This window comes from Paramisgurnus dabryanus, chromosome 5, assembly GCF_030506205.2.
Source record: "Paramisgurnus dabryanus chromosome 5, PD_genome_1.1, whole genome shotgun sequence".
Lineage (NCBI taxonomy): Eukaryota > Metazoa > Chordata > Actinopteri > Cypriniformes > Cobitidae > Paramisgurnus > Paramisgurnus dabryanus.
The window spans coordinates 26,751,056-26,779,054 of record NC_133341.1 but is presented as its reverse complement, the minus strand read 5'-3'; the positions used below and the strand labels follow the sequence as shown (position 1 = coordinate 26,779,054).

The following is a 27,999-nucleotide window of genomic DNA, read 5'->3' as shown; positions in this document are numbered from 1 at the left end:
CCACTACGCATTCTGATTAATTTAGGCAGGTAGGAAGGGGGCAGAAGTTGGGGCCTAATACAAGCTTTAACATAAACTTATGTTGAATAAAGGCACTATCAAAAAGAAACTAATGAAGTGCTAAACTTACTGCTTTCTCTATAATGATAACACAGACAATGAAGAGTTGCCTTTAGCATGTTTTTAAAATAGCTGTTACTGTTAATATTTTGTATAAAGTTAAGATGAGTAGCCTACTTAGTCACTAATTACTTTAACCACTACATGCATCAAAAACTTGAGTATTTTTTATAGAATTTCAAACATTTAAACTATAACCAATAAGTATTTTATTTATGTGAAATTAACAGTATATTTTTTCCCATTATTTGCTCATTGCAGTTGTATAAATAAGAGTCAGTGACTTCACAGGCGCAATCACAGTAGTCAAAGTTAGTCACAAAAAAAATTAACAATCTGCCTATTACTAGAAATACAGACAATAAATAAAGCACATGCTTCAAGAAAATCAGGAGCGTAATGACAGAAAAGAAAACACCTGAATGGAAAATGAATCTTTAGATGTACTTAGATGACGTGTGGTTCTGTGACACGCCTCGCTTTACCTAAGATCCTTATCACCTTATCAGTATTTTTACTTTGAGTTTATTACAGTGCCCCTGTGAAATTCAAGTATAACTGTTTCCAAATTACAGACTTTTAAAACCAGATTCAGATGCATTATTGTTAATTAATAAATACTTGGCACATGAACACATACTATTAAATTATAATAATGACTAAACTTTAGTGAATAGTGTAAATATTGTTGTTTCATATTTATTGGACAAAGGTTTAAAAACACCACAGTATAGGCTAGAAATTGTACTATATACGTTACTAAAATGACACTACAGATTATGTCATGTGGGTTGGAACAAAGATGACATGAGATATTTATTGTTTGTAAGGATTGACATCAGTGGAATGGAAACTGAAAGTTACAGTGCTGTAATTCCAAGAAGCTAGACTTCTTTTGAAGCACTAGTATATATTCATGCCTCCCTCCTCTGAGGTTATTTGCTTTGGATTTTCATTTGCAAGACTTGGCTACTGTTCAGCAGAAGATCAACTAATCGGTAAGTCTGTAAAAATACAATCAAAAATAAATTCAAAAATAACTTTCTTATACCTTAACATTTTTTTCTGTTATATCTCATATTGTCAGATTCATGATGGATCTGGGAATAGTACAGATGAATGGAACTATGACACGTCTGAATGCTGCCAACAATTCCACAGTTGGTCAACTGAAGCAGCTCATTTCGCAAAACTTAAATGTTAACCGTCCTCAACTAAAGCTGTCTGCTAATAATGGTGATCAACGACACAACCTTGATGATGATACCAGAACCCTCAGCAGTTACAACCTGCACTCAGGGTCCACCGTGATGGTCCTCATTAAGAAACCTATACAGGTGTTTGTCAAGAATGAGAACGACATAACGCATACTTATGATGTTGATGCTGAGGAGAAAGTTGATGATCTCCAGAAGAAGATCTTCAACAAAGATGGGACCCCGCCAAATCAACAGAGGCTCATTTACAATGGTAAACAACTGGAGCCTGGCAAGATGCTGCAAGACTACAACATCACATCTGGAAGCACCATTTACAAAACTCTTTGTCTCCGAGGAGGTGATCAAGAAAATAATAAGTCACTGATGTAACTTTAATGCAGCTACAATATATATATATATATATATATATATATATATATATATATATATATATATATATATATATATATGCAGCAGAATATTAAAAAAAAAAGATTTTATGTGTATCCAAGTAAGTTATTTCTCAAATATTTAATATATGGAGTAAACTGATCTATTTTCCTTCTGCATTTTCTGTGCTTCTACTTTAACTGTGTATTTATATGTTATTATCCATCATAAATAAAACATACATGTGAACTAATTCAGTTGTCACTTTGTATTCACTGATATCACACATAGATCACTGGTTTATCTGTGTCAATTTCATACTTATTGCATAAACGTCCATGTGTTGGTTCACACATTAAACAGGGGTCTCCAACCTTGCTCCTTAAAAGCTATCTTCTCGCATGTTTAAAGTACTTTTTTACATGGTTAAAGTTAAAATCTTCCTTAATAATCTAAAGAACATTCTGTAAAAATATAACCTGGATATCTTTGATATTTTGACTGAGTAAGATCATGTCATAGAAATTAATTTCCATCATCTAATGTGATGGTTAACCTGGAACCTGGATATGTGGAATGCCACATATCTGAATAAACCAGTAACGCATGAAAAAAGCACTGTTCACATATAACTATTAATATTAAACTATAAGTAAAGCATATCATTCCAATCAGGTGCTTGAAGTGTGAATGTTATGTAATAGACAGCAGAAGTTGCAAACAAAGCTGACAGTAAACAAATCACCTGAGCAGAAACAAAACCTTTAACAGGTGTGTAATCAAATGAAGTGGATCTGTGACGTGCCTCGTTTTACCTGAGCATCTTTATCACAAAATCACCAAAAACACTCCCTTGTCAGTATTTTTTCTTCAAGATTATTACAGTGCCCGTATGATGCTCAAGTATAATTTTTTTCGAATGACAAACTCATAAATGATAGAAAACAACTTTACACTCTTAAAAAATAAAGGTTTTCAATTTTTTCCAAAAGGTTAAAACTAGACTCAGATGCACTGGGGTTAGTTAATAAATACTTGACACATGGAAAACATACTGTAGTACATTATAATAATTAGATCACTTTAATGTATAGTGTAGTAAATATTGTTGTTTCATATTTATTGGGCAAAGGTTTAAGAACACCACTATAGGCTATCTAGAAATGTTACTATATAATTAAGGGTACATTAGGGTTGGAACAAAGATGACATGAAATCTATATTATTATTATTATTATTGTCCTATGCCTGTATTTCTAATACTAATTGGTTTACCAAATATATTTGCATTCTATTGTTTTTGAAACTGAAAGTTACAGTGCTGTAATTCCAGGAAGCGGGACTGAGGTTATTTACCTGGGATTTTCATTTGGAAGACTTGGCTACTGTTCAGCAGAAAATCAACTTATCAGTAAGTCTGGAAAAATACAATAAAAATAAAATTCAAAATTTACTTTCTTATAGTTATCTGTTATATCTCATATTGTCAGGTTCATGATGGAACTGATTAATGGAGATACGATACGTCTGAAGAACAATTCCACAGTTGATCAAATGAAGCATCTGATTTCGCTAGATTTAAATGTTAACCCTTCTCAACTAAAGCTGTCTGCGAATAATGGTGATCAACAACACGACCTTGATGATGATTCCAAAACCCTCAGCAGTTACAACCTATGCTCAGGGTCCACCGTGATGGTCCTTGTCCAGAAAACTATACCTATACAGGTGTTTGTCAAGAATGAGAAGGGCATAACGCATAGCTATGATGTTGATGCTGATGAGACAGTAGGTGATCTCCAGAGGAAGATCTTCAACAAAGAAAGAACCCCACTAGATCAACAGAGGCTCGTTTGCGATGGTAAACAACTGGAGCCTGACAAGATGCTGCAAGACTACAACATCACATCTAAAAGCAGCATTTACATGATGCTCCGTCTCCGAGGACGTTCTGAAATAGGTGCATTTAAATTTTAGAGGGTGAAAGCATTTTAAGTCACTGATGTAACTTTAATGCAGCAATAAAATATGCATCTCATGGTGGCAGCAAAATATAAAAAAATATATTTTATGTATATCCAAGTAAGTACTTTATCAAATATTTAATATATAGTGTAAACTGATCTATTTTCCTCTTGCATTGTCTGTGCTTCTACTTTTGCTGCAGATTTTTATGTTATTATTCATCATAGATCACTGTGTCAATTGTTGCATAAACGTCCATGTGTTGGTTTACACATTATACAGGAGTCTACAACCTACCTTACTTGCATATTTAAAGTATTTTTTTGTGATTTACTCTTTTCTACATAAACTCATCCTTCATAATGTAAAGAACATTCTGTAAAAATATAACCTTGATATCTTTAATATTGTTATTATATATAGTTAGGCCATATCAAAGACTGAAATCAAACTTTGATGCTCCTAATCTCATCAATGGGAAATGATTTGTTAGGATTCAAATCTAGCTTGGATTTTACAGACTGTTATATTTCAGTTCAGCTTGGCTTAAACACACCTGCCTGTAATTTTCAAATAGTCTTGAACAACATACCCATATTTTAAGATGCACTGAATTTTTCAGCATTTTTTTTGTTGCACTAAACTTGACACCCATAAACTTCATCCTGGGTCTTATATTTATGCTGACTACAGGAGTGCCACATATCTGACAGAGTACAAACACTGTTTACATGCTGCTACTTGCATATCAGACAAAACATAATTTCAACAATGTCAGTTTTGCCTGGAGTGTAAACATTATGTAATATACAGCAGAAGTTGTAAACAAACGAAACCTTTAACACAGTGGTCTCAAACTCCCGGCCCGCGGGCCATTTGCGGCCCGCCCTCCCACTCTCTGCGGCCCGCGTCACCTCTCAAAAATATAACATAATCTGGCCCGCAGAAAGATTTTTATTCACTTTGTTTTATTTTCGTTTGATTTTTGATTTAAACATTTAAGGGTTCGTTCACATGTCGCGTCTAACAACGCGTTAAAACGAGTCAAAGCGTAACTTTCCAAAGTGCTCGGGAGCGGTAGTTGCGCTCCGTGGCGTGGGTAGCGTCACCCGTTGCTACGCAACCGTGACTCGTGAGCCACGCGCTCCGTGAATGCGAGGATACCGGAATGCGTGATCGGATTTTAATTCCTCAACTGAACCTCGCGTCAATCATATCATTGTAACCATGCGATCAGTTAATCTGGTCGGGACTTTGCAGCGTTTGTCCAGAGAAGATTTGTTACTTCCGGGTGGATATCAGCTGTTACTCAGAGTTGCGGTGGGGTTAGTTCTCCTCAAGTCACAGCATCTTATGGAGACACCGCATAGAGAGGCAGAGGGGTAGATGCAGTGTTCGAATTGAAGGGGGTCTGGGGGGGTCCCGGACCTCCTATAAGCCTTAAGGGACCCCCCATAAAGCACAAAATTATAAATTAGGGGGGTCCCCTGGTTTTTATTAAAATTAAAATACTACATAAATTTAAAATCCTCATTTTGCGTGTCACAAAGCGATACTGTCCATTATTTGTCCCAATTTCGCAATAAAATAATTCAAATGACTTCTGTCAGAAATAAAGAAACTCGCAAGTGCGCCTCATGCTGTTTTCTGGAGGAATTGACAGACGAGTTAATGTCTCTATCTGCGTGTGGAGTATTTTTTACCTCAGTTGCGGTAAGAATCTTTAGTAATCTTTAGGTTTAAGGGTTTTTAAAAAAATCTTCTCAAACAATTATTTCATAACAGTGGCAAAGCTATCCACTCAGACTGACGGCTGGTCAAGTCACACAAAATATTTTATTGGGAAAGCAGAAGAAATCACGCTTAAATGATAATAAATGATAGTCTCTTTAATACTTAGCCTATCGCTCAACTACGCATCTTTCAGAAATAAATAATTATTTGTAGAAAGTATCTTTTGCATGTGTTTTTTAAACCTTGGAAAAATGTAACATGCAGGGCCGAAGTGGGACTCATTTTCAGCCCTGGAGTTTCATGTCTTAGACCGGCCCACTTTAGTTCACCACTGACTATATTAAAATAATATAAAATAATCCTCACTGCAATATTCTTTGCAGCCTTGCAATTAATATATTTTCCAAAAATATCATTTCCAATTCAATGCAAATAGTCTAAAACAGTTATGATTTTGCCATAATCGTGCAGCCCTACCATAAGGTATTTTAATATTATTCAATTAAACTTATTCAAAAACTGCTGAAAAGGAACAAATGTTTTCCCCTATATTTTTTCCCCTGGAGTTTTGCATGAAATAGATGAAGAATAACTATTAATAGATTAATCATTGTTACATATATAACTTACCGGTAGATATAAAAAATACGACATTTACCTTTTAGAGGCCGTTCGTATTAAGTTGCGCTCAAGTTTATTTTAAATCTAAACGTGCGGCAAGTGCACTCAAATAAACGCGTCTAAAACAAAACTCGTGTTCACAGGCGACCGCTTTGAAAAGCAGAAGGCGGCGGCGCGTCATGCGTTGTCAGTGCGTTTTAAATGAATATGGACCCTAATTATGTTTATCAATGCAAGAATTACTCCATGGTCGGAAGTTGAGGTCATAAAGCGGTGGGGACGTATACCACCCGCAAATTACGCGAATGGGGCTGCTGTGAGTGCTGGGGACAGCAAGCTTCAACCTGGTGGCATGATAACTATCTTTAAAATTATGCATCTTTAAAAAGATTAATTATGTGTAATTTATACAGTGAAGAAAACAGTGTTATTATTCATTTGATTCTATTTATGTACCTAAATACTACTGTTAGATCTTGCTTTATTTGTAACTTTGTTCTTTTCTATTTTTATATGCTCATAATTTCCAGTTTTGCTGATCCGAAAATTATTTGATCTATGACTCAAAAAACGCAATGTGATCATCCATTTAACCACTACTATATAGTAAAATTATGTAATTTAAGAATGAGTCCACCCTATTTCACCCCTATTCTGTTTAAAATTTCTGCCCTTGCCAGTGTTTCACACTAATTTGAGGGGTAAAAATTTTTTTAGAGTTTGAGTTAAGGGTAATTTGGGGTTTCTTTGATTAAAACCAGGATCAGATGATTGTTGATCAAGGACGATCACATCTAACGTTGTGAAATCACAGCAACCCTATAATGAGGGGGGTGGAGCTTGGCCGGGGGGTGGGGCTTAGCTAGGGGACCCCCCCATAAGCTTTGACATAATTCGAACACTGGGTAGATGTAATGCAACACATTTTAAACTATAGATAAGAAAAAGATCCATCAAAGTGCTCAGGTTAAGAAAAGAGAAAAGATGAGGAGAAATGTAGGCTACAGAAGATAAAAGTATGTATATTGCTATATATAATGAAGTATATTAGCTTACTTTTCAATTACACATAGAGTAGAATTATTCTTTTTTTCTGTCCAACTAGCTTATGTAACATTGACTAGTCATTCAAAAGTTTTAGGATCACTTTCACTTATTCATATTTTTTCACATATAATAGAAAATTAATTAAAACTGAAATAACAAAGAACATAATGAAGTCAATATTATGACTGAAAACAATCCAAAATAAATCAAAGCAGAAACACTTACTGGTGGTAATTTTTTTATAATAGTTTATACATGTATACAAGAATTAAATTTATTAGTTTAGTGCAAGGTTTTAATAGGTCTTAGTTATTTAAGATAAGGTTAAGATAAGATTTACTTACTTTTATAAAATAATGTATATTAAAAAGATAAAACCACTGCTTATATATTTTCAAGTATTATTATACATTAAATAATAGAAAATAAACATGACATTTACAGAAATATAGGACTTTTTTAACGTTAAAATAGCTTTGCGGCCCCCCGATGAAATGTCTGTCTTAGAAATGGCCCCAAGCCAGTTTGAGTTTGAGACCCCTGCTTTAACAAGTGTGTATTCAGGTGAGATGTGATGCTGTGATGTGTAGATTTATCTGAACATCTAATATTTTAATTGCAAAATAAAAAAAAACATAATTTATAGGAAACAACCCTATACGGATAAAACTTGCTATTAATGCTGATCACAAAAACATGGGTAAATAAAAACTATTTGTTCACTCAAATTGAAACCAAGCACACAGTGTAGTTTGTTGACAGGAATTTCCTCTGTGTATCCTGTAGACAGATAATTTCTTAAAGGTTTCATTAAATATAATGCAAACTGAAACTTGTTATGCAAATCTTTGCAAACAAAACAAAACTGTTTTGAGGTGGGGTACAATGGATGCCTCATACGAGTACCTCCACACTATGCCACAGTATTTGGTTTTGGTGCGTCTTACTAGACTCTTGAAAGAAAACCACATTGTAAAAAAAATGCAGCAAATATATTTTATGCTACTTTAACTTCAAAAATTAGGTTAAACAACTTTAACTAGTTTTTATAATTGTAGTTCTAAACGTAGGTTCGAGAGGAGCCTAAACATTCAGGTCTGTCAATCATCATTATGGGCATATATAGGGCAGCCTTCCGGCCTCCGGGTCAAGCTGCAGTTTTTCCGGCATCCCTCCTCCTCCACTGGGCTCAGTTTTGCTCTCTCTGAAGGTTCAGAGCTCAACTACAGAGCTCCCTTCGAGGACAGCAAGCCAAGTTTGTTTACCATTAATCATTAGGATCTGAATGCACAGGCGATGTCAACTATTCATAGGTCATAACTTATGTTGAATAAGTATGTTGAATTGACTTGCAAAACCAAGTTTTTTTACTTCATGCTGCTTTTTTTTAGAGTAGCTGCATATTAGATATATCAGACAATAAACACATTAGAAGTGTGATCAGACATTTAAATTAATGAACAATGTAGCAGTATGTATTGACATTTTTGTAACTCATTTTGAATCTGACAGTCAAATAAATTTGTGAAAATACAGGGTTAGGGTTAACACGTCTGACTATGTGGACCCCATAGCTTCAAATTTAATTCTACTTTCATATGGTTTTAAAAATTAAAGGTTTAGATTTGTTTATGGATACTTTGTAAAACTTTTTTTGTATTGTATTATTATCAGTATGTATGTTCCATGTCAATCAGGGCTCAGCTACAGGAACATTACAGAAACAAATATATACAACTGCTATAATAAATAATTTAATTAAATTGGTTATTAATTGTCTTTAGCACCCATAAACTTTAGATCTGGTTTGCTAATTTAACAATACATTGGAAATGTATTCCAGTTATGCTGGAAAGCCACACATCTGAATGAAGCAGTGATTTGCAATAAGAAAGGAAATACAAACACTAATACTGTTTACTATCAGCATATCATTTCAACAAGATGAGGTGTGGCTAGTGTACACATGTCATATAGCTGACAGTAAACAAATCACCTGAGTGGAAAATGAAACCTATGACCGTGTGTAGTCAGATGAGGTGTGGTTCTGTGACATGTTTTGATTTACCTGGGCATCCTCATCACGGGATCGTGGGAAATTCCCTCTTTCAGGAAACTCAAAATAGTTGTTAAAAGATTCACCTGCATTAGGGCTATTACAATAGATTAAAAATGCTTGATAAAAATACTAGATAAAAAATAAATAGGGGCCCACAAAACCAGTCATGATGGTCAAATTTTGAGAAAATCGCCTTTAAAGTTGTCCAAATGAAGAAAGTTTTGACATATTTATAGTAGGAATATCTTCACACAACATGATCTTTACTTTATATCCTAATGTTTTTTGACCCATACAATGTATTTTTGGCTTTAATATACAGTACAACCCGTGCTACTAATATACAATTAGTTTTGTGGTCCAGGTTAAATGTTTGCCCTTTGTCTGGAGTGTTATAATGTATCAAAAAGAATGTCAGGGTTCTTCTACCATGATACATAATATTTTAACAATGTTATTATTCTTTTGCATTATATTGTTTGTAAGGACTGACATCTGAAGAATTGAAACTTAAAGTTACAGTTGCTGTTAATCAAACCCATACAGGTATATGTCAGGAACTTGAACGGCTGAACAGGTACTTACGAAGGTCAACAAATGGCCCCAAGTTGTCACTGGGGCAGTACCCTTTAAAAAGCTCCTATGTCCATTAGGTACAGGTACAGTCATGGCCAAAAGTGTTGGCACCCCTGAAAAGTATTTCTCACAGAAAGTATTGCAGTTACACATGTCTATTTCCTTCGTGTGTATTGGAACAACAGAAAAATTAATTTTCATAATTCATACAAATGGGCTGGACAAAATTATTGACACCCTTTCAAAATTGTGGATAATTAAGTTTGTTTCAAGCATGTGATGCTCCTTTAATCTTTCCTGTGGCAAGTTGTTGTTGGTCCTATTTTTTAGTAATGGGAGTATTTTGGGCATAACGTGCAATAAACCAATGAGAGTCTCGCTCTCATCCCCTTTAAAAGCCAGTTGTGCTGGCGCTATGTCTAATCCCTATTTAGATGACGGACTTTGTAAACTGAAAAACTAAGTGAAGGAAGAAGATCCCCAGTATTGAAATTGTTTTTTTTTTATTAAAACCTTTAAAACCCGTTTTCTTTTAGTCATGGAAGTAAAAAAGCAAGCTTTTAATTGCTTTAAATGTATGGCTATCCAATATCATCAAAAAATTATTTACAAGTATGTAAGAAAAGGTTTGTACTCTAAAAATACTTTATTTGTAACAAACAGGAGATAAAGAATTTACAAACACGGAAAGCCGTTTCAGCACTTGGACAGCGTCAGTTTTGCATTACTTAAAAATGTTTCTCATCTCATCATATCCACAGGTATCATATACAATAAATCCGTGAGGTAGCATTTAAAAAACATTTAAAAACAGATGCATTTGTTTAAAGCAAAGCATTTATTTACTTACCAGGCTGCAGGTGAAGCAGCTCTTTGTGCCTTCTAGTCCTCATTTATGTCCAAGAGACAAAAATAATAATCTTTTACATTCAATCCTTTAATCTTTCATATTTAAAAGCGTTTTTGTGCTGCTGCGCATTCATGTTTGTGATAAGCAAACCCGTGTATTCGTCACGTTTATAGGCGCATATTACTAATGCGCTCTTTAAATAACAAAAAACATATTGCGCCATTGACTTTAGACCAGGTTTTAGTTGGTCAATGGCGTAGTCTATTTTAGTTGCCTCGAAATAGCAACGCGCCAACAATGCGCCTGAACACACCTCGTTTTCAGACCAGAACAGGCGCAAAAGGGGGCGCAAATAATGCATTTGCTATTTAAACAATGTGGCGCTAAACGTGAAAATGATAATTGCGCAGGGTGGAAACTAACAAAAGACCTTGCGTCGGGCATTGCGCTGCATTGCGCCGGGTGTAAGATAGAGCAGATGTGCAACTGACTGTAAACAAATCACCTGAAAAGAAAACGAAAGAGGTGTGGTTCTTCTGTGACGTGAAGCTTTACTTGGGCATCCCCATCACGTGAACGGCTGGAAATTCCCTTTCTTGAGAGAATCAAAAACATTTGTCTACAGCATAGTTTAAAGGAAACGAAACATACAATTGATATTAATGTCAAGCACAGAAAAACATAAAACTATAAACATACATTTTGATGCAACTACTGTTAAACAAAAATGTATTGTTTGTTTAGGTATTTCTTAGCTTTGTGCATCCTCTAGATTTCCTCAGCGATCAGCGATTATACAGAATGGAAAATGAAAGTTGGGAAACGAAACATCATTCTAAGGCGGAGCATGAAGATGCCTTATAATAATCCTTCAAGCACTCTGTGCCACATTATTGGATTTTGGTGTGACTTAACCAGACTCAAGAAAGAAAAGTTAGCAGTGAAAGATTTGAACAGTAAGTAGCTTATTATTATATCACACGATAGGTCTACGCTTATACAGTTTAGACTTTTACATAAAGGTAGATGCTGTTTTAGTTGTTATTGTTAACGTTTTGTATCTTCTTTTGTCAGTAACGCCATGGAAATAACAGTAAAAGAAATCAACGGAAACACGACACGGCTGACTGTGGACCTCAGTGCCACAGTTGGTGACCTGAAGCAGAAGATCTCGCAGCACTTTAATGTGCAAACTTCTCAACAGAAGCTGTCTGTAAATAATGGTCAACGACACAACCTTGATGATGATTCCAGAAACCTCAGTTTTTATGGTGTGAGCTCTGGATCCACAATAGCGCTCCTCATCACGAACCCTGTACCCATCAAGCAGGTGTTTGTCAAGAACGAGAAGGGCCAGACAAGCACTTATGATGTGGACGTGGATGAGACTGTAGATCAGCTCCGGGAAAAGATCTACAACAAACAGAGAGTCCCTCTGGATCAGTGGAGTCTGGTTTGCGATGGTAAAGAACTGAAGTCTGGCATGAAGTTGAAAGACTACGGCATTAAAGATAAAAGCACAATGCACATGACTTTACGTCTCCGAGGAGGATAATGGAGAAAGAATTTATATGTGGTTACTGGGACTAAAGATGTCGAAGTATATTTTTTACTGAAACGGATTTATTTAAAACATATCATATTAATCTAAGAAAAAATAAAACTAAAGCACTTTAGTCGTTCGGCTGTAAGTTTAAATGCAGTTATGTATAAATCGCTAACAGTAGACAATGTTTAAAATTGGTGTTCATTTATGATTATTTATGTATTTCATGTGTAAATATTTTTAATTTAATAAACTTATATATGAAGCTATTTATTGTGTCTTAGTGCATTTCTAGTGCTTCTTCTAGGCCTACTCTTGAAAATAAAATCCTTAAACGGGTTTCCCAGACAGGAATTAGCTTAATTTGGAAATATAACTAGTTTTAACAAACATAACTTACTAAAAACATTACTTGTGTGCATTTTGAAGCAAAACAAAGGGCACTGATGTATTTTAAGATATGTCAGTGCAAGCTGTTTTCAGTTTGGACAGCTCTTACATTTATTTTAGTCTAGGACTATAGTCTAATCCCTCTCTGGGAAACCACCCCAAGTGTCTTAAGTGACCTGTAAAGGAGATTTACACCTTTAAATTAATCTAACTCTGAGATTCTTTGGGTTATAAGCCTAATCTTGGTCTTCTTTCTTTAAAAAAGTGAAAGTTTTTGCCAAATTGTCATTTGTTCAAATGATGAAAAAAAATTATAAAAACTATTTACAGCCGTTTATAGGGGACATGTCACGAAAATAGTAACTTAGTTTTGGTAAACCATTCTATGAAAGCATGTGAAAAATAGGTCCTTGAAATTTGGCTCCCCAGTTATGTCAAAAGGGGATAATACCACCCCTTAATCTGCACTATCCAACCATAGCACTGCCATTTAGTGCAGACATCAACTCATTTGCATTTAAAAGGACACCCAATAAACGACACATTTTTGCTCACACCTACAAAGTAGCAATTTTTACATGCTATAATAAATTATCTATATAAGCTTACATGAAACTACACACAGTGTGATGCATTTTAAAGCTTTAAAGTTGTTGGAGAACATGTTAACAAGGCACATACAGCAGCTAGGCATATAATCTTCCTATACTAGTGGATTTTATTTGTCAAAAAACATTGTTGATGTAACTACATAAAAATACTACCCATATTGGTGCGATACATAAATGTTGTAAATCAATGCATTTCTTGACTATTAGTTAAGACACATTGGGGCGGTTTCCCGGACCAGGATTAGCTTAAGCCAGGACTAGGCCTTAGTTTAATTAGGAAATATAACTAGTTTTAACAAACATGCCTTACTAAAAACATTACCTGTGTGCATTTTGAGGTAAAACAAAGGGCCCTGAAGTATTTTAAGATATGTAAGTGCAAGTTGTTTTCAGTTTGGAGAGCTCTTAAAAGTGTTTAAGTCTAGGACTAGTCTAATCCCTGTCCGGGAAACCGCCCCATTGTGTTTCAATGGCTCATATGAGCTTCCTAACTTTTTGAACCTATGTTGTCAGAGCTCTCTTTCTAAAGGGCTCTGGGTCTACTTTTAGTCTTTTCACAATGCCTATATCACTGGAAAACTATGTAAATTGGGCGCATCTATTTGTTGGTATATTGTGTACCATTATTTTACACACTAGCCTACATCATTTTTTGTGTCCCCTGTTTTTATAAACGGACATGATAATGGATTAAATTTATTCTTTTTTTACTTTATAACCAGAAACTTTAATATGTTTTTATTTATGCAGACTTAATAATAATTTTGAAATTCTCAATGTGATGATTTAACGTTTTGGAAATTATGTGAATAAATTACTGTTCACATATTACTTAGAATTTCAACAAGTTCAGACATGCCTATAGTGTAGGAAATGCCAGCTGATTTTCATTTGACAGTAAACAAAAACCTAAATGGAAAATGAAACCTTCGACAGGTGAGGTGTGTAGTCACGTGTGGTTCTATGACGTGCTAGTTTACCTGCATGGGCATCCCCGTCACGTGATCCTGGGAAATTCCCTTTCTTGCCATTTTCTTCTGTCCAGATGATGCACAGAAATAGTTTACGACAATTTATTAAATGTAGGCCTATAAAAACAACTCTATAGATAAATCATATGATATAATGTTCTTTATCATTACAGAAGACATACACGTATGAAAAAATGCTATAGGCTACTTAAGCATATTTTAAACTGGATTGTAAAACGTCTCAGTACAAAGTGTTTTTGAAAATTGTAAATAGTAAAGTATAGCCTACAGTTCATAAAAATCACTATTGATAATATAGCCTAGTATACGTTAACAAAGTGTATAGCCTATGGTATACTATACATTTTTTATATAGTACACACTAAAGATAGAGTAAATAAAGGCTATGCTACAGTTTTTCATGTGGTTATGATATAGATGGTTTATTTTTACAATTTTATTTTAATGTGAATGTTGAAATCAAGCTTATAATATGCATTCATTGTTATTCAGATATTTGCCCTGTGTCCTTGTTTATTTCTCACGCGTTACATCAGCGATTATGCAGAAAGGAAACAGAAACTTGCTGAACAAGTTTTCGGAAACGAAACTTTGTTTTGAGGCGGAGCCTAAAGGATGCCTTATATTAATTCATCTGCTCTCGGAGCCATTTGGTGTGAATTTGGTGCGACTTACCAGACTCGAACAAGAAAACCATACAGAGAAATATTTGAACAACTTCTGCTCAGGTAAGGAGAATTTCATGCACACTTCAAAAATGAAAGGTACGATGCTCCAGTAATTAAAAATGTGAACTAACTTGCTCTTTGTAACTTATTTTGACAGAAAAGCAATGGATCTAATAATAAAGGGATTCGATGGAATCACAAAACATCTGACTGTTGACTGGAATACCACAGTTGGTCACCTGAAGCAGCTAATTTTGCGTGACTTCAGTGTGGACCCTTCTCAACAGAAGCTGTCTGCAAATAACGGTCATCGGATCAGCCTTGACGATGATGGCAGAAGCCTCAGTAGTTATGGTTTGCACTCTGGATCCACAATAGCGCTCCTGATCAGGACCCCTGGACCCATGCAGGTGTTTGTCAAGAACGTGAAGGGCGAAACAAGTACCTACGACGTTGGTGTCGATGAGACCGTATCTCAGCTCCAGACTAAAATCTACAATAAAGAGAGAACCCCGGTGGACCAGCAGAGGCTCATTTACGGCGGTATCCAACTGGAGGCGGGCAAGATGCTTCGGGATTACAAAATCACAGCTGGAAGCACCATTCACATGACACTTCGTCTCCGAGGAGGATAATGGACAAGTCTGACTTAGATAAAACCTTATAGTCCTGCTGAAACTGAACTGTTCATTCTGAAATAACTAAACAAGGCAATGATTTCATCGCTTTGAAAATAATAATAATAATATGTTATTATAGTTATTATTTGTAATATTAAAATATTTTGTCTTAGTGTAAGTGCTGTATTCCTGATTCCTGCACGTATTGTAGCCTACATGTATTGTATCTTTATTTTTTTACTGATATTTTGAGTTTTTTGTTTCATTGTTAATAAAATTATAAAAGCTCAAACGACTACAACGCTATTTTTATTGTCTTCATAGGCTACCCATATTATCTTCAGACAGAAATCTTTATACGCAAATAAATATCGTACACTGTGAAGTATGTATTTATCGTATTTATCAAAGTATAGGCACATATACAGATGTGCGCTTTATGTAACTAAATGCTATCAATTATTAAGCATAATTATGCTTGTCTATGAAATCTATGACGTCTCAATCAAATTGTGAGATTTGGAGAATTAAAGTTTACTTTAAGTCTTTGACATGTCTGAACTTTCATGTTCCTTACTTTCATATGTTTCGGACTTAATATGGGTGCTCACTGATTGGGTCACAGTTTGTTTATCAGATAGACAATTTTTCGATTATGCAGAACGGAAACTGAAACTTGGATTTGAGGAGGAGAATGAAGGGAGTGCGCACCAAAAAAAAAAAAAAAATAGCTGTTTTTTTCAGCTGAGCGGTACTTCGGCTGTGAGCCGGTTGGTTGCTGTGGTAATGTCCCGCCCCTCCTCCGCTGTGATTGGACGGCCGTGTGAGAACTGACATTGACGAGCGGAGATTTTTAACCAAATTGAATATTTTTCAACTCTCGGCGCTCAGTGGTTATAGCTAAAAGAAATGCTGTTTAATATGTATTTTTTTTACATATTAGTGACATACTAAAATGTCTTGGGTGCAAAGAAAGGAAGCTATGAACATGTATGCATTATTTTCAGAAAATAATACTCACTTTATTTATCAAATGCTGACCTTTTTTACAACATGCCCCAGTAGCATTGCACTGCAGTCAACGTGTTTTCAAATAACTGAATTAAAAGAAATAATTTTTAGTTCTATCACAAGTAACAGAATGACAGGAAGTGGTACACTCCATGTGGGCATCATGATTCATGATGAAAGTCATTTAAAAAAAAAAAAAAATACAATAACAACTGTTTGTGTAAGATCATCAGTAATTATGTCACTGTTATATTGCATCGCATTACAAATATTTCCTGCCTTAGAAAACTTAATACTTATAAAACTTTTAAAAGTTGTATCTAATGCACAGCAGTCTTTTATTGGCACAAACTACAGTAGATTAGTTTTACATCAGCCAGTACTAGCTTGTTTAGGCACTGTTGATAAGATTTGGTTTCATTTCCTGACAGAGGCTAGGTAGGCGTACCAGAATAAGGCAACCAGGTTGGCAAACAGCACTCGAAACTATGTGGAGTCAGAAAAGAAAGTGAGATGCTTGATATGAAATAACTTTATTAGTATTCAGGGGATTTGGTGTACTAGGCTTACCTGTACAGGTATATAGTTGATGTTGATAAACTGAAATGGGGTCCAAACCTTCCAGTTCATTTTCATGGAAGACCAATAACTAGCTTTAAGTTTGTTTTCAAGGTCTGCAAGTGTCTTGCCCTGAAATTAAAACTTAATTAGGTCATTTTACTCTAAAAATGGTCCTTTCACTGGGGCAGTACACTTTAGAAAAGGTCCTAATATGTACCATTTAGATACAACTATGAATATTTGGTACCAATATGTACCTTTGAGGTACTATTTTGTACCTTTGAGGTGTTAATATGTACTCTTTGGTGCAAAGGTCTATGTTTTGAAAGGGTACCACCCCAGTGACAGCTAGGGACAATTTCTCAACTTGTACATCATTTCCAAAAATTTCAAATGCATGTACATTTTTGTAAAAAACAGTGCATGTGAAAACATTAGCAAATTATAGCCCATGTTTGCATGCCTAATCTTGCACAAAATATGCTTTAGTAAACAGATGAAGTTCATTGACCAGTAGCTGTGCTCAATACCAGCAGTTTGACCAGGATTCTGGTCAAAGTTAAGAGTGAAGGACAGCTCATGTACACAGTTTTTAAATAAGCCCTGAAAATATTCCCATAAAAAATGCTCTGGACAATTTCATTTATGTCTCAAATAAGATGAACAGTGAAATGTTACGGTACCTCCAAGGCATTCATAACTGCATAAAAGAGCAAGAGGAAAGCTGGGGCGAATATTAGACGCTCTAGAAGAAGACGCTTGGCCAGGCAGTATGAGACAGTGGTGGGCAACAACACCTCCAGGAGATTGTAAAAATAATGACTGACTGGACCTGTTATTATAAGTCTGAAAAAAACAAAACGTTATTTTAAACAGCAGATAAAGGCATACATTACCAACTGTGAATTTGATGTTTATTTCTTATAGATGATAAAAGTGATGTAATTTATTTAAGGGCTATCAAAAGATTAATCGTGATTAATCACATACAAAATAAAAGTTTGTTTTTGCATAATATTTGTGCTCTGTTTGTAATTATTTTGTATATATAAATACACACACTTGCATGTATGTATTTAAGAAACGACGTACACACACACACACACACACACACACACACACACACACACACACACACACACACACACACACACACACACACACACACACATATATACTAACATATATGTATATACACAAACAAACTATTTTGACAGCCCTAATTTATCAACACAACACACTAAATTTATGCAATTTGTGCAAATAAGTTTAATAATTTTTGTGTAGATGTTAAAATGCTATGCAACATATGCAGTCAAATAGTTTTCCGCAATTATTGTAATACTGCATATAATCATTGGGTGTAAACACATATAAATGCATTGTCTGATTCTGGTTTAATCATAGTTTTACCCATAAATTCCAAAGTGTACAGGTCCCAGGACATTGATTTTCCTCTTTGGGCTATTTTCTTTACTCTTTTTACTGTACTCCAAAGCTTGGGACAGAAGATTTCCTGAAGCAGATAGAATACCACTGAGAAAAAAAAAACAATAACAGTCATTGTATCAGTGAACCCTCGTGGCCTTGCACAGTGATGTGGACACTTGTCTTCATGTTTTTGTCCAGCAGTGAGTGAGTGTTACATTGCCCACCCCACCCCCAATTTACCAAAATAATGAGAGACAGGTACAGTGCAAAGTCCTTACAAAAAACTGCACTGGACACATTTACTGATTTAACGTTATTCTCACTGCAAGCATGAGTCAACGATGTACACTATAAATCATTTATGCAAGTCTGTAATTTTAAGTTAACTTTGTTAGTGGTTTGAAATGAATCCGTCATTGTAGTAAAATTTAAAAGCAATCATAAAACAAAGCTACTAGGCTAGCTTTAACAAAAAATATAAACTGACCTCGTAACCGATTTGGTGATGATTGGATATTGCTTTAACAAAATCAAGTATTGCTGTAGTACCCTCACCGGAAATGCGGGATCTCGGATAGGCACGCTTTGTACTGGCATTTTCAAATTATTTGTACAACGTCTGTACACAACATAACCTTGAATTGTTTAACCAGAAGAGTGCGAATTGCGAATCCCTGAATGGGGCGGGGCGAACGCCACGTGCGTTGTGTGAATCGTTACGTCATAGAACGGATCTGGAATATGCATTTCAATTGGTGTACTTCTCGGTAACCACGCCCTAATGTCCACGTGCTCTGTGAAGGGGGCAGACTTCCCACTCCCTCTTATAAAACGTGACCTCTTATAACCTCAAAATACAAAAATAATGATTGTGTCGTTTTTTTGTAGGATTAAAAGACGTAATAGAATAAGGTCATGTAGAAAATGAAGCAATATGTGTTTTATAAATACTAAAAAGTCCATATTTTAGTAATATGCAGGCATTGCAACTAGATAATAATGCGAATTGGCCGCTAAAATAAAGTGTGGTGCCCACCGTGTCCATAAGACTACATTCAACGTATTGTGAAGCCATATGACAGCTCTGTGGGAACAGCTAGCCTAGAAAATTTAAATTGTGGACTGAAAATGTTCAAATCACATTAAGTTCACATTCATTTTTGTTTAAGAGAAAGTTACTGAAAAATGAAAATTCTGTCATTTACTCACCCTCAAGTTGTTTTAAACTTGTATACATTTCTATACATTTTAAAATGTTAATTACCAAACAGATCTGGGGCACCATTCACTCCATGGCATTTTCTTCCTACTTTGGAAGTCAATGTGCTCCATATCTGCATGGTAACAAACATTCTTCAAAATATCTTCCTTTGTATTCAACAAAACAACAACATTTTTTACAAGTTCTTGTGGGTGAGTAAATGATGACAGAATTTTCACTTTTCGGTAAACAATCCCTTTCAATATGGCATGGAAAAAACGGAAAAGTAAATAGAGGTTGATTACAAAAGAAACAATGAGAGAGAGTTGAAATATTGTTATTGCAGATTTATTTTCTTTAATTTACACATGAAAAACGTTCATTCATACAATCATACACAGGAATATCATAAAAAATATACTGTTGTGCAAAAAGCATCATGTACAATCAACGGATGACCAATAGTATCTCGGAGTGACAGTAAAATGTATGCCAGCAAAAAACTAATGGGTAATTTCTGAGGATCGTCTGATCAAGTAAACAACATCTGAACCAAAGGCTTAAAGTAACAGTTGTACCATTTTCCTGCGAGGTTTAAAAGTTTTTAAAGCTAAATTGGCATATGACTCGAAAAGGATTTATGAAGAATATAGATCTATAACATCTGAGAAGGAAAATCCCATGAATTGTGTTATGTTATAAAAATGTGTAACCAAAGTAGTTAAATTGATTTCACACGTTACAAAGGCATGTCAGTTGCAGAGAGAAATTTAAACATACAAAGAAATATTATTTTATTAATTATAAAAAATGAATGAAAATAAATGTAAAATAAGCGTAAATGTGCAAGGCGACAAACTTGCGACAATTTGCTACTTAACAGTTTTTGCTGACAAACAGGATTAAACCCATGTGTGATTCCCACACCAGTGTTAGCTTAAAATCCTGACCGGCAATATTTCTATGCTCAGACAATGATGTTGTAATGCACCTGCTACACAAAGCAAGAGCAGTGTTCTAGGAAAACGAACTCCACAGACACTGAGCAAGATTAAGATGTTGCAAAGACGAAGTCCATACCCTTCTCCTCTCCTATTTTTTCCACAGAGTGACTTCAGAAACAACATGCTCAGAAATGCACACCAAACTGCATGCACTGCATGAATTGCACTCATGGCCTGGAATGGAGAGGAAAGAGCACACTACTGTATAATAATCAGGAAGAACCCAGAAGCCCAGAAGACATGCTACTCCTCCACCTTTAGGCCGGGCCTTTTCACTCGTTCGTAAAAAAGCAAATATGCACTGGAGGAGAGCGCCTCCTGCAGGCTTGCTTTCCTCACTGAATCATCCGACACCCACAGCCACTGGGAGCTGAACGGAGAAGCACCACGGGGAGCAGCGGGACAGCGGCGGTAAGTGATAAAATGTCCAGAGTGCATGTCACCGTGGTGAACCAGGACGGCTGTCAACCGGAAGAGATACTCAGAAGCGCTGTAGTGGGGAGAGAATGGTGTTATTTTAGAATAGAAAAAAATTCTAATGCAGCACAATATAGTAAATAAAAATCACGATATCGCAGAAGGGTACTGCATGTATATACCTGTAGTCATAAGTGAGGTTGAGGTGTGATTTTAGTCCTGAAGGGTGGAGAAAGACAGAAGGAAAGGTTCCATTGGATAGTGACTTGTTGTTGTTACAGTGTTCTGGATCTGCCAATGAAATAAGAATTAATGCAGGTACTTAAAATAGTATTATGAGTCAGTGATAAAAAGATTTGGCATGATGAAAAATTCAAAAATCTTTTTAAAAAGCTTGTTTTAAAAGCATGCATCAGGTTTATTAAAATGCACATATTGCATTTAGGTTAATTTTATGAAAAAAAAAAATCACATTTGCACCATTTTTATCAAAGTTAAGAATGAATGGACCTGGAAAATGGTGTAACCGCCAATTGCGCCAAAGAATGAGAAAAATTTTATCCATCTTGATGGCATGTAAGTGTAACCTTAAAAAAATAATAATTTTAAAATATAATTTTATTAATGCAATTTTTGTAGTATTTGTCCTGACATATGCTGAAAACAGCTCTGTTTTCTAAGTAATCTTTGACAAATGATGTAAAAATGTATGTAAAAAAAACCCACACTAAACTACATTATTATATATCTTAATTCACATTTTTATGAATCTTTTATGAATCGTTTCATTTAAAAAAGTACTAGTTACACCAATTGACTCAGACCGGTTACACCACATTGACATTTTTGGTTTTATCCCCAAATATTCTTTCAAAATAAAATAAAACCAGAAAATTATAGACTTGGTCCTCAAAAAATAGAATGTATGCATGTAATCTGCAAATTTATTTTGAAATTTTGACCCTTTTACATTTAATTGAACCAAATGGACAAAATAATTAACGTCACATCATTCATCCTTATACAACAGCTCAGATTCTGAAAAGTGCTGTGTTAATATTTAGTATACAGCACCAGGATATTTCATTGTTTGTATCACTCCACCTGTATTTAATTTTTTTGTTATTCAACACCTGTTTTACAGATGTGATTAAAGGTCACGTTCTTCCTGATCCCATTTTTCAAACTTTAGTTAGTGTGTAATGTTGCTGTTAGAGCATAAATAATACCTGTAAAATGATAAAGCTCAAAGTTTACTGTCAGGTGATATATTTTCTTTAACAGAAGTCACCTTTCAAAGCCTACAGACTAGAGTTTTTAGGACAATGAAAACAGCAGTATACACATAAGTAAATTGTGTGAAAAATACCGCTTTTTTTACACGCAAAACATGAACACGTCAATTGCGCACTGCAAACACAAAGCTTCAAAAACACAGGAAGAACAGGACCTTTAAAGGTCCAATGTGGGATTTCTAGTGGCATCTAGTGGTGAGATTGTGAATATCAACCACCCTCAATTTCGAAACGCAAAGAGAAGCTACGGTAGCTGTATGTTTATGTATATTATATTGCATTTCTGTCAATAGATCTTTCTATAAGTCCGACATTGCACCTTTAATAAACAAATTTAAACAATCCCAAAAGAGTTAGTATGGCATGTCTTACCAACACCATTGGCAATGGGTTTGTCTTTTGACTCTCCAATAGATTTAGCAGATATGGGCTTATTTGTTCTGTTAGACCTCTGTAGGTTCTGACCAGCCGTACAGTGCTTGTATCGATCCATAGACAAATACTCTGTGAACTGAACATGTTCTTGTCTTTTTATGGGAGTGCCCTCTTTAGACCAGGTTAGTCTCTGCAGGTGGATGCAGAGGCACTGAGGCAACTAAAAAAAAAAAACACACATATATACAAAAAACAAACAAACAAACAAACAGGAGTTTAATATAAAGCATAAGGTATTAGGCCTAATGTTTGTGGACATTGATTTAAATTTAACAGGTTCATTTATTAGTCTACCCTACACAATACAATGGGGTGTCCACATATTGTACTTGTAGCTATTAAATAACCATCCAATTTCAGGCTATCGCTGTTGTTCAGAATTTAAAAAGTACATTCACTTCTACCTTTCCGAGTTTCAACTGCTTAACAAACGCTGTCCTCTGACTCTGGAAAACCTCTCCATTCATAACTTCTCCAGCTTGTTTCTACAAAGAGATAGAGACAGTGACACATCAGTAATGCTAAAAAAATGCATAATAAGAAGGTATAACAGTTAAACAGATTTTACTAACACTAAACACTGTACTGGCAATCATTCATCATACCTTGGTACAATTTTCACACTCCACCTCTTTAATAGTTTCAGAAGAAATAAAATGCTGCAAACACTGGTCCAAAGTAACAGGTCGACCCTAAAAGAAGCAACATTTCTGCATTTAAGACTGTAGCTATGACATTTCAACTATTTAAGGAAGCGGACCTACACATAGATTTTGCATTAAAGATTAATTTTGTTTACCCACTGAACTGAAGGGATGGACAGAGACAAGCTGTCGAAAGAATCATAATGCACAGGACTCTGAAATGAAGAAATGACTCATTAAATGATGAGATGGAAAAAGAGTCCTTTGAATTTATCATCAGTAAGAAGAATAAGATTTCATTTAACATTTTTCTTTATGAAAAGCCTAAAAAAGATCACCTGCTGCTCACAGCGCTTACAAGCCATATAACTTGTTAATCGCCCATGAAAAGGGTGCCGAGTCCTCCATAAACTTGGAATTGGATGCAGTGGGCCTTGAGATCAATAAAAAATTTGATTCATTTCACTGTAAAGACCTGTTCATACCAAATGAAGAGGTTGCAGACAAATGCCTATAACCCTAATGCAATGTCTTAATATAAAAAACTGGTTTATTTACCTCCACTTCTGCAGCTTATGTTTTTTTCTTTAGACTCCACAGATTTCTGAAAGCATTAAGGTATGTAAGTAAGGGTTAAAGGGTTGGTTCACCCTAAAACAAAAATTCTGTGATCATTTACACATCCTCAAGTTTTTACAAACCTTTTAGATATTTAAAAAAATGTTTGTAACCAGACTGATCCGGGGCACCATTGACTTCAACAGTAGGAAAAGGTAAAACTATGAAAGTCAATGGTGCCCCAGTTCTACTTGCTTCCCAACAAGTCTGGAACAAACTGAGGATGAGTAAATGATGACAAAATTTTAATTTTTGGGGAAACTTTTTTCTTTAATGCAATGCACCACATTATGAGGTAGTTGCATGATTCACATTCTGTTTTTGATCAAACATTTGCAAGCCATCTTAGGAGTGTTTACCAGACAACCATGTAGTTTCATTTTTTTTAAATTTCACGTAAACACGACAACGCTGTCAATAAGATCCACATCTGCGAAGATGACAATAGATGCTGATGCACTTTGTTGGAGAAACGTTAATATCTTGAGCAGCACAGACACATTCCTGTAAGCCGCCACTGTTGTTTTGGTTACACTCACACATGCCTATAGTCTGCCCGAGTTGTCCCATAAATGAACAGCTAAACCACATAAAAACTTTCCCATTTATGGTTAAAAACACTGTAGTGTAAAAGACCCCTAAGAATGGACTCACAGAGTGATGTGATGTGGTATGGTGAACGGTCTTGTTTACCTCCAGTGTTTGCATGTCAAACAGGTGAGTGACTCTGGGTTGGCGTACCCGCTCCTCTTCCAATGAGGATGTTAGTACATGGAAGAGCTCATGAGCATCCTGAAGAGAAAATCCCAATCCATAACCAGAGCTTGGTAGGTTAAAATACAGTAATATTCTGATAAATCGGTAGATTGACATTTGACTCTAAACATATTCTACCTGTTCTTCAAAGGAGCTGATGTGCCATCTGTAAAGTCTGAGTGCTTCTAAAAGGCACCCTGCATCTAAAACATCATCTTCTCCTGGATCATGACTCGACAGCGCTGTGGAATAGAGAGGAAATAATGTTCATACATGCTGTGACGGTGTGAATGAGTGTTAAAGGTTGATAAGTGGGGATAACCATTAACCATTAAGTAACTGCATCAGAGATCTGGACAGCTGAGTGTCTCTTTCTGTTTTCTCTGGATCAATGCTGCTTTCGTTCGTAAAGTCTTCAAGCCATCTGATGAAGGAAGGACATGCAGCCAGACCCTGAAGAAGTGAGTTCATAAAACACGTGTTCCCCAGATTAAGCAGACCAGGAACCATACCTGCAAAGACATTACACTTTTAAGCAAACTCACTATTCATTTTAAGCTAATTTATTGATAGTCAGCAAGATATAACTTAACATGTAAACTAAGGTATAATAATGGGTGTTGTGCAGTAATATTGCAACAAATGGCCTAGCACTGATGTAGGTGAATTAAATAAATACCTTTTCTTTTCTTTTTCCTATCTGAAATTGGTCCCCATAAGACATAAACTCCAGCTGCCATGGCAGCAGCTATTCCACCAATCATACCCCAGTTTTTCATCATCTTGTTCCTGAAACAGAGAGATGTATTCGAGTTAATATGATAGGAGTTGTGACAATGTGACCTGCTGCATCCAACCTTTGCTGTCATTTTTATGCAGACAAAAGCATAAAGGGAAAAGATTAAACAACACGATTATCACACTATATGAAGAATTATTACAAGCAAACACTAAAGTGTGTTTTATGGCAGATGGGCACCTGTGGCAGACAGCAGATCACTGCACTGACTTTGACAGCTGTGTTTGTGTTAAGCCTGCCTCCTAACCCACAATCCATCATCACACTCAGCACATGTTTTTCATAACACGTTTTGACTATAAATCAGACTGGTTTTAATGTGCAGTTGTTGATCAAGTTATAAACACAACCAGCTGAACACGTTCACTGCAGTAGACGTCAACGTAAGATCTTAATAAAACACAGATTCAACACCAATTTACAACGATCAAATAACTACATACATAGACTGACCCACTACTAATCTGTAATAAAACTGAATGTCTGCTGGCCCTCAGTGCAACAGCTCGCATCATCGTATGTCCTTTCCTACACCTAGCTCGCTGAGTTACACAGATGCGATATTCAGATGTCAGGTTAAAGTATACGACACAAACACGAACCTTGCAGTGGATCCAGTGCGTAAAAACTCTCGGACAAGCTTGTCTGTACCTCCCTGTTTACACCAAGGCATATTTTAAAGCGCCTGTGTGTGCGGAACAAAACTTCGCGCATTGTTGACCAACGGACTTTGCTCGGGGTAGGACGAGCGTCTGTGACGTATGAGGAAGTCATGAAATTTCGGGAAAACTTTATTTATAAAGCTGTTTTAATGCTACAAACAAAGAGCAAAAATTTATTCAATACAAAACAACCAAATAAATATAATAAAAATATAATCAATAAAAATACATTACATTACTTAATATAATAAACCACTGTGTTCAAATGAAAGGGCTTCGTAAAATCAAAGGGCCTAGTCATGCAATGTTATAAGCCTTAATTGCATTTTTAAATTTGTGCAATTGTATGAAAGTTAAAGCTCGTTTTTTAAGTTAGAAACTTTATTCATAAACCACCACATTGTTGGAAATCGTTCATTGGGTCACATGCAGTCTTTTTTTTAAAGATTATGTGAGTTGTTAACTGAAGAAAGCACAAATGTATAATTCAATAGAGTGGATATCTGTGTTTTACAATGTGTGTTTGTGTACTTGTTTTGACAGTGGATTTACAGGCTTAAGTCAACAGTTAATAAATAAACAGCTAATTAATTAGCATAATTAGATTTCAGTGGATCTAGAATATTGTGCTCTGGCTTCATGATGAGCCGCATCACAATTTAGCGTATAGGCCTACCAGGGGTACCTTTTTTTTTTAATTTCAAGGACCCTCTAGGTTCACAACAATATTTGGTGCAATCCCCCCCTAGCCCCCTCAAAAGTTCACCAAATAAAGTCTTAAGTTGATGCTTTGTCTTATTTTTAGTACATTAAAGTCATCTTGAGGCGGCCTTGCCCACTGCAAGAAACACTGTTGTATATACCTTGAAAGAAATATTGAAGTGTTCAGATAATCAAATATCTCCAGGCTGTAAATGTACTGCTTTTAGATATTACAGGGTTTTATGGAGTCTGTCTGTTGTACATTGGAGACATATCATGAAAATCTTTTGGACTTTGGACTTTTTCCATGTTTAATAATTGGGTCCCCATGCTTCTATCAACCTAGAAAATGTGGGGAACAAACAGCAACATAGTAACTAAGTTTTCGTACACCATTCTCTGCAACAAATTAGGTAACTGAAATTTGGCTCCCTTTGTGATGTCAAAAGGGGATCTTATTATAATAATACCGCCCCTTAAACTGCACTATCCAACCACAACACTGATATTTAGTGCAGGGAGGGGGGGTATAATTGACTGCACAATTGAATTTCAATTTATACAAACACCATCAGTGTTTGCATTTCATCAGCTCATTTGCATTAAAGGACACACCCCAAAATGACACATTTCTGCCCACACCTACAAAGTTTCAATTTCATAATGTTATAATAAATTATCTATATAGTATTTTGAGCTAAAACTTCACATATGTACTCTGAGGACACGATTTATTTTACATCTTAAACAAATTTAGTGAAATGTCCCCTTTAATTTTTAACTCTGAAAATGAGCAGCTCAACAGCTTATTGCTACTTTGGTTAAATTAATGACTTTAGGCAAAGTCACCTTAAAAATGTATTTAAAAAACAACAATAACTCTGTACTACTAATAATTATTTCAATAAAACTGTAGCATACGTAGCACATATTGTATTTATTGATTTTCATTACGTATGAATAAAATAAGTCAAAAACAGAAAATAGAAAAAGAGACAAAAAGATAAAGAAATGTCATGGTTCTATATCTTAAAAATCACCATATCCTATCACAATTCCCTCTCGACGTTTAAGT

General features: G+C 35.3%; 6 protein-coding genes across 6 annotated transcripts; 4 read left to right on the top strand and 2 right to left on the bottom strand.

The window, feature by feature from the left end:
• Window positions 1-1,735, top strand: LOC135732567 (polyubiquitin-like). The gene is made up of 2 exons (XM_065250746.2): window positions 1-1,118; window positions 1,208-1,735. Exon 2 carries the CDS (start codon window positions 1,212-1,214, stop codon window positions 1,707-1,709), a length of 498 nt encoding a protein of 165 aa, XP_065106818.2. The 5' UTR covers window positions 1-1,118; window positions 1,208-1,211; the 3' UTR covers window positions 1,710-1,735.
• A 1,471-nt stretch (window positions 1,736-3,206) lies between these two features.
• Window positions 3,207-3,686, top strand: LOC141282219 (uncharacterized). The gene has a single exon (XM_073814811.1). The coding sequence runs from the start codon at window positions 3,207-3,209 to the stop codon at window positions 3,684-3,686; it is 480 nt and encodes a 159-aa protein (XP_073670912.1).
• Window positions 3,687-11,382: 7,696 nt separating this feature from the next.
• LOC135732135 (uncharacterized) lies at window positions 11,383-12,376 on the top strand. The gene is made up of 2 exons (XM_065250032.2): window positions 11,383-11,517; window positions 11,636-12,376. The coding sequence occupies exon 2, from the start codon at window positions 11,643-11,645 to the stop codon at window positions 12,114-12,116; it is 474 nt and encodes a 157-aa protein (XP_065106104.2). The 5' UTR covers window positions 11,383-11,517; window positions 11,636-11,642; the 3' UTR covers window positions 12,117-12,376.
• Window positions 12,377-14,692: 2,316 nt separating this feature from the next.
• Window positions 14,693-15,683, top strand: LOC135732565 (polyubiquitin-like). Its single transcript, XM_065250744.2, has 2 exons — window positions 14,693-14,828; window positions 14,926-15,683. The coding sequence occupies exons 1-2, from the start codon at window positions 14,716-14,718 to the stop codon at window positions 15,401-15,403; spliced, it is 591 nt and encodes a 196-aa protein (XP_065106816.2). The 5' UTR covers window positions 14,693-14,715; the 3' UTR covers window positions 15,404-15,683.
• A 702-nt stretch (window positions 15,684-16,385) lies between these two features.
• Window positions 16,386-19,072, bottom strand: pxmp2 (peroxisomal membrane protein 2). The gene is made up of 5 exons (XM_065250743.2): window positions 18,879-19,072; window positions 18,374-18,496; window positions 17,644-17,806; window positions 16,970-17,089; window positions 16,386-16,885 (listed from the first exon to the last, which is right to left on the bottom strand). Exons 1-5 carry the CDS (start codon window positions 18,986-18,988, stop codon window positions 16,817-16,819), a joined length of 585 nt encoding a protein of 194 aa, XP_065106815.2. The 5' UTR covers window positions 18,989-19,072; the 3' UTR covers window positions 16,386-16,816.
• An 860-nt stretch (window positions 19,073-19,932) lies between these two features.
• Window positions 19,933-26,298, bottom strand: usp30 (ubiquitin specific peptidase 30). Its single transcript, XM_065250740.2, has 13 exons — window positions 26,163-26,298; window positions 25,441-25,550; window positions 25,091-25,273; window positions 24,900-25,003; window positions 24,699-24,797; window positions 23,946-23,991; window positions 23,726-23,820; window positions 23,543-23,602; window positions 23,349-23,435; window positions 23,148-23,228; window positions 22,681-22,903; window positions 21,196-21,304; window positions 19,933-21,086 (listed from the first exon to the last, which is right to left on the bottom strand). Exons 1-13 carry the CDS (start codon window positions 26,231-26,233, stop codon window positions 20,840-20,842), a joined length of 1,515 nt encoding a protein of 504 aa, XP_065106812.2. The 5' UTR covers window positions 26,234-26,298; the 3' UTR covers window positions 19,933-20,839.
• Window positions 26,299-27,999: the final 1,701 nt, after the last annotated feature.

Bases quoted from the DNA above. Each gene is read 5' to 3' on its own strand.
- LOC135732567 (XM_065250746.2), top strand. From the start codon at position 1,212: ATGATGGATCTGGGAATAGTACAGATGAATGGAACTATGACACGTCTG.
- LOC141282219 (XM_073814811.1), top strand. From the start codon at position 3,207: ATGGAACTGATTAATGGAGATACGATACGTCTGAAGAACAATTCCACA.
- LOC135732135 (XM_065250032.2), top strand. From the start codon at position 11,643: ATGGAAATAACAGTAAAAGAAATCAACGGAAACACGACACGGCTGACT.
- LOC135732565 (XM_065250744.2), top strand. From the start codon at position 14,716: ATGCCTTATATTAATTCATCTGCTCTCGGAGCCATTTGGTGTGAATTT. The intron at 14,829-14,925 runs GTAAGGAGAATT...TTATTTTGACAG, and splicing joins TTTGAACAACTTCTGCTCAG to AAAAGCAATGGATCTAATAA.
- pxmp2 (XM_065250743.2), bottom strand. From the start codon at position 18,988: ATGCCAGTACAAAGCGTGCCTATCCGAGATCCCGCATTTCCGGTGAGG. The intron at 18,497-18,878 runs GTCAGTTTATAT...TTTTTTTCTCAG, and splicing joins ATCACCAAATCGGTTACGAG to TGGTATTCTATCTGCTTCAG. The intron at 17,807-18,373 runs GTAAAACTATGA...TGTTTTTTTCAG, and splicing joins GTACACTTTGGAATTTATGG to ACTTATAATAACAGGTCCAG.
- usp30 (XM_065250740.2), bottom strand. From the start codon at position 26,233: ATGCCTTGGTGTAAACAGGGAGGTACAGACAAGCTTGTCCGAGAGTTT. The intron at 25,274-25,440 runs GTATTTATTTAA...ATGTCTTTGCAG, and splicing joins TAGGAAAAAGAAAAGAAAAG to GTATGGTTCCTGGTCTGCTT. The intron at 22,904-23,147 runs GTAGAAGTGAAT...TTTTTTTTTTAG, and splicing joins AGCAGTTGAAACTCGGAAAG to TTGCCTCAGTGCCTCTGCAT.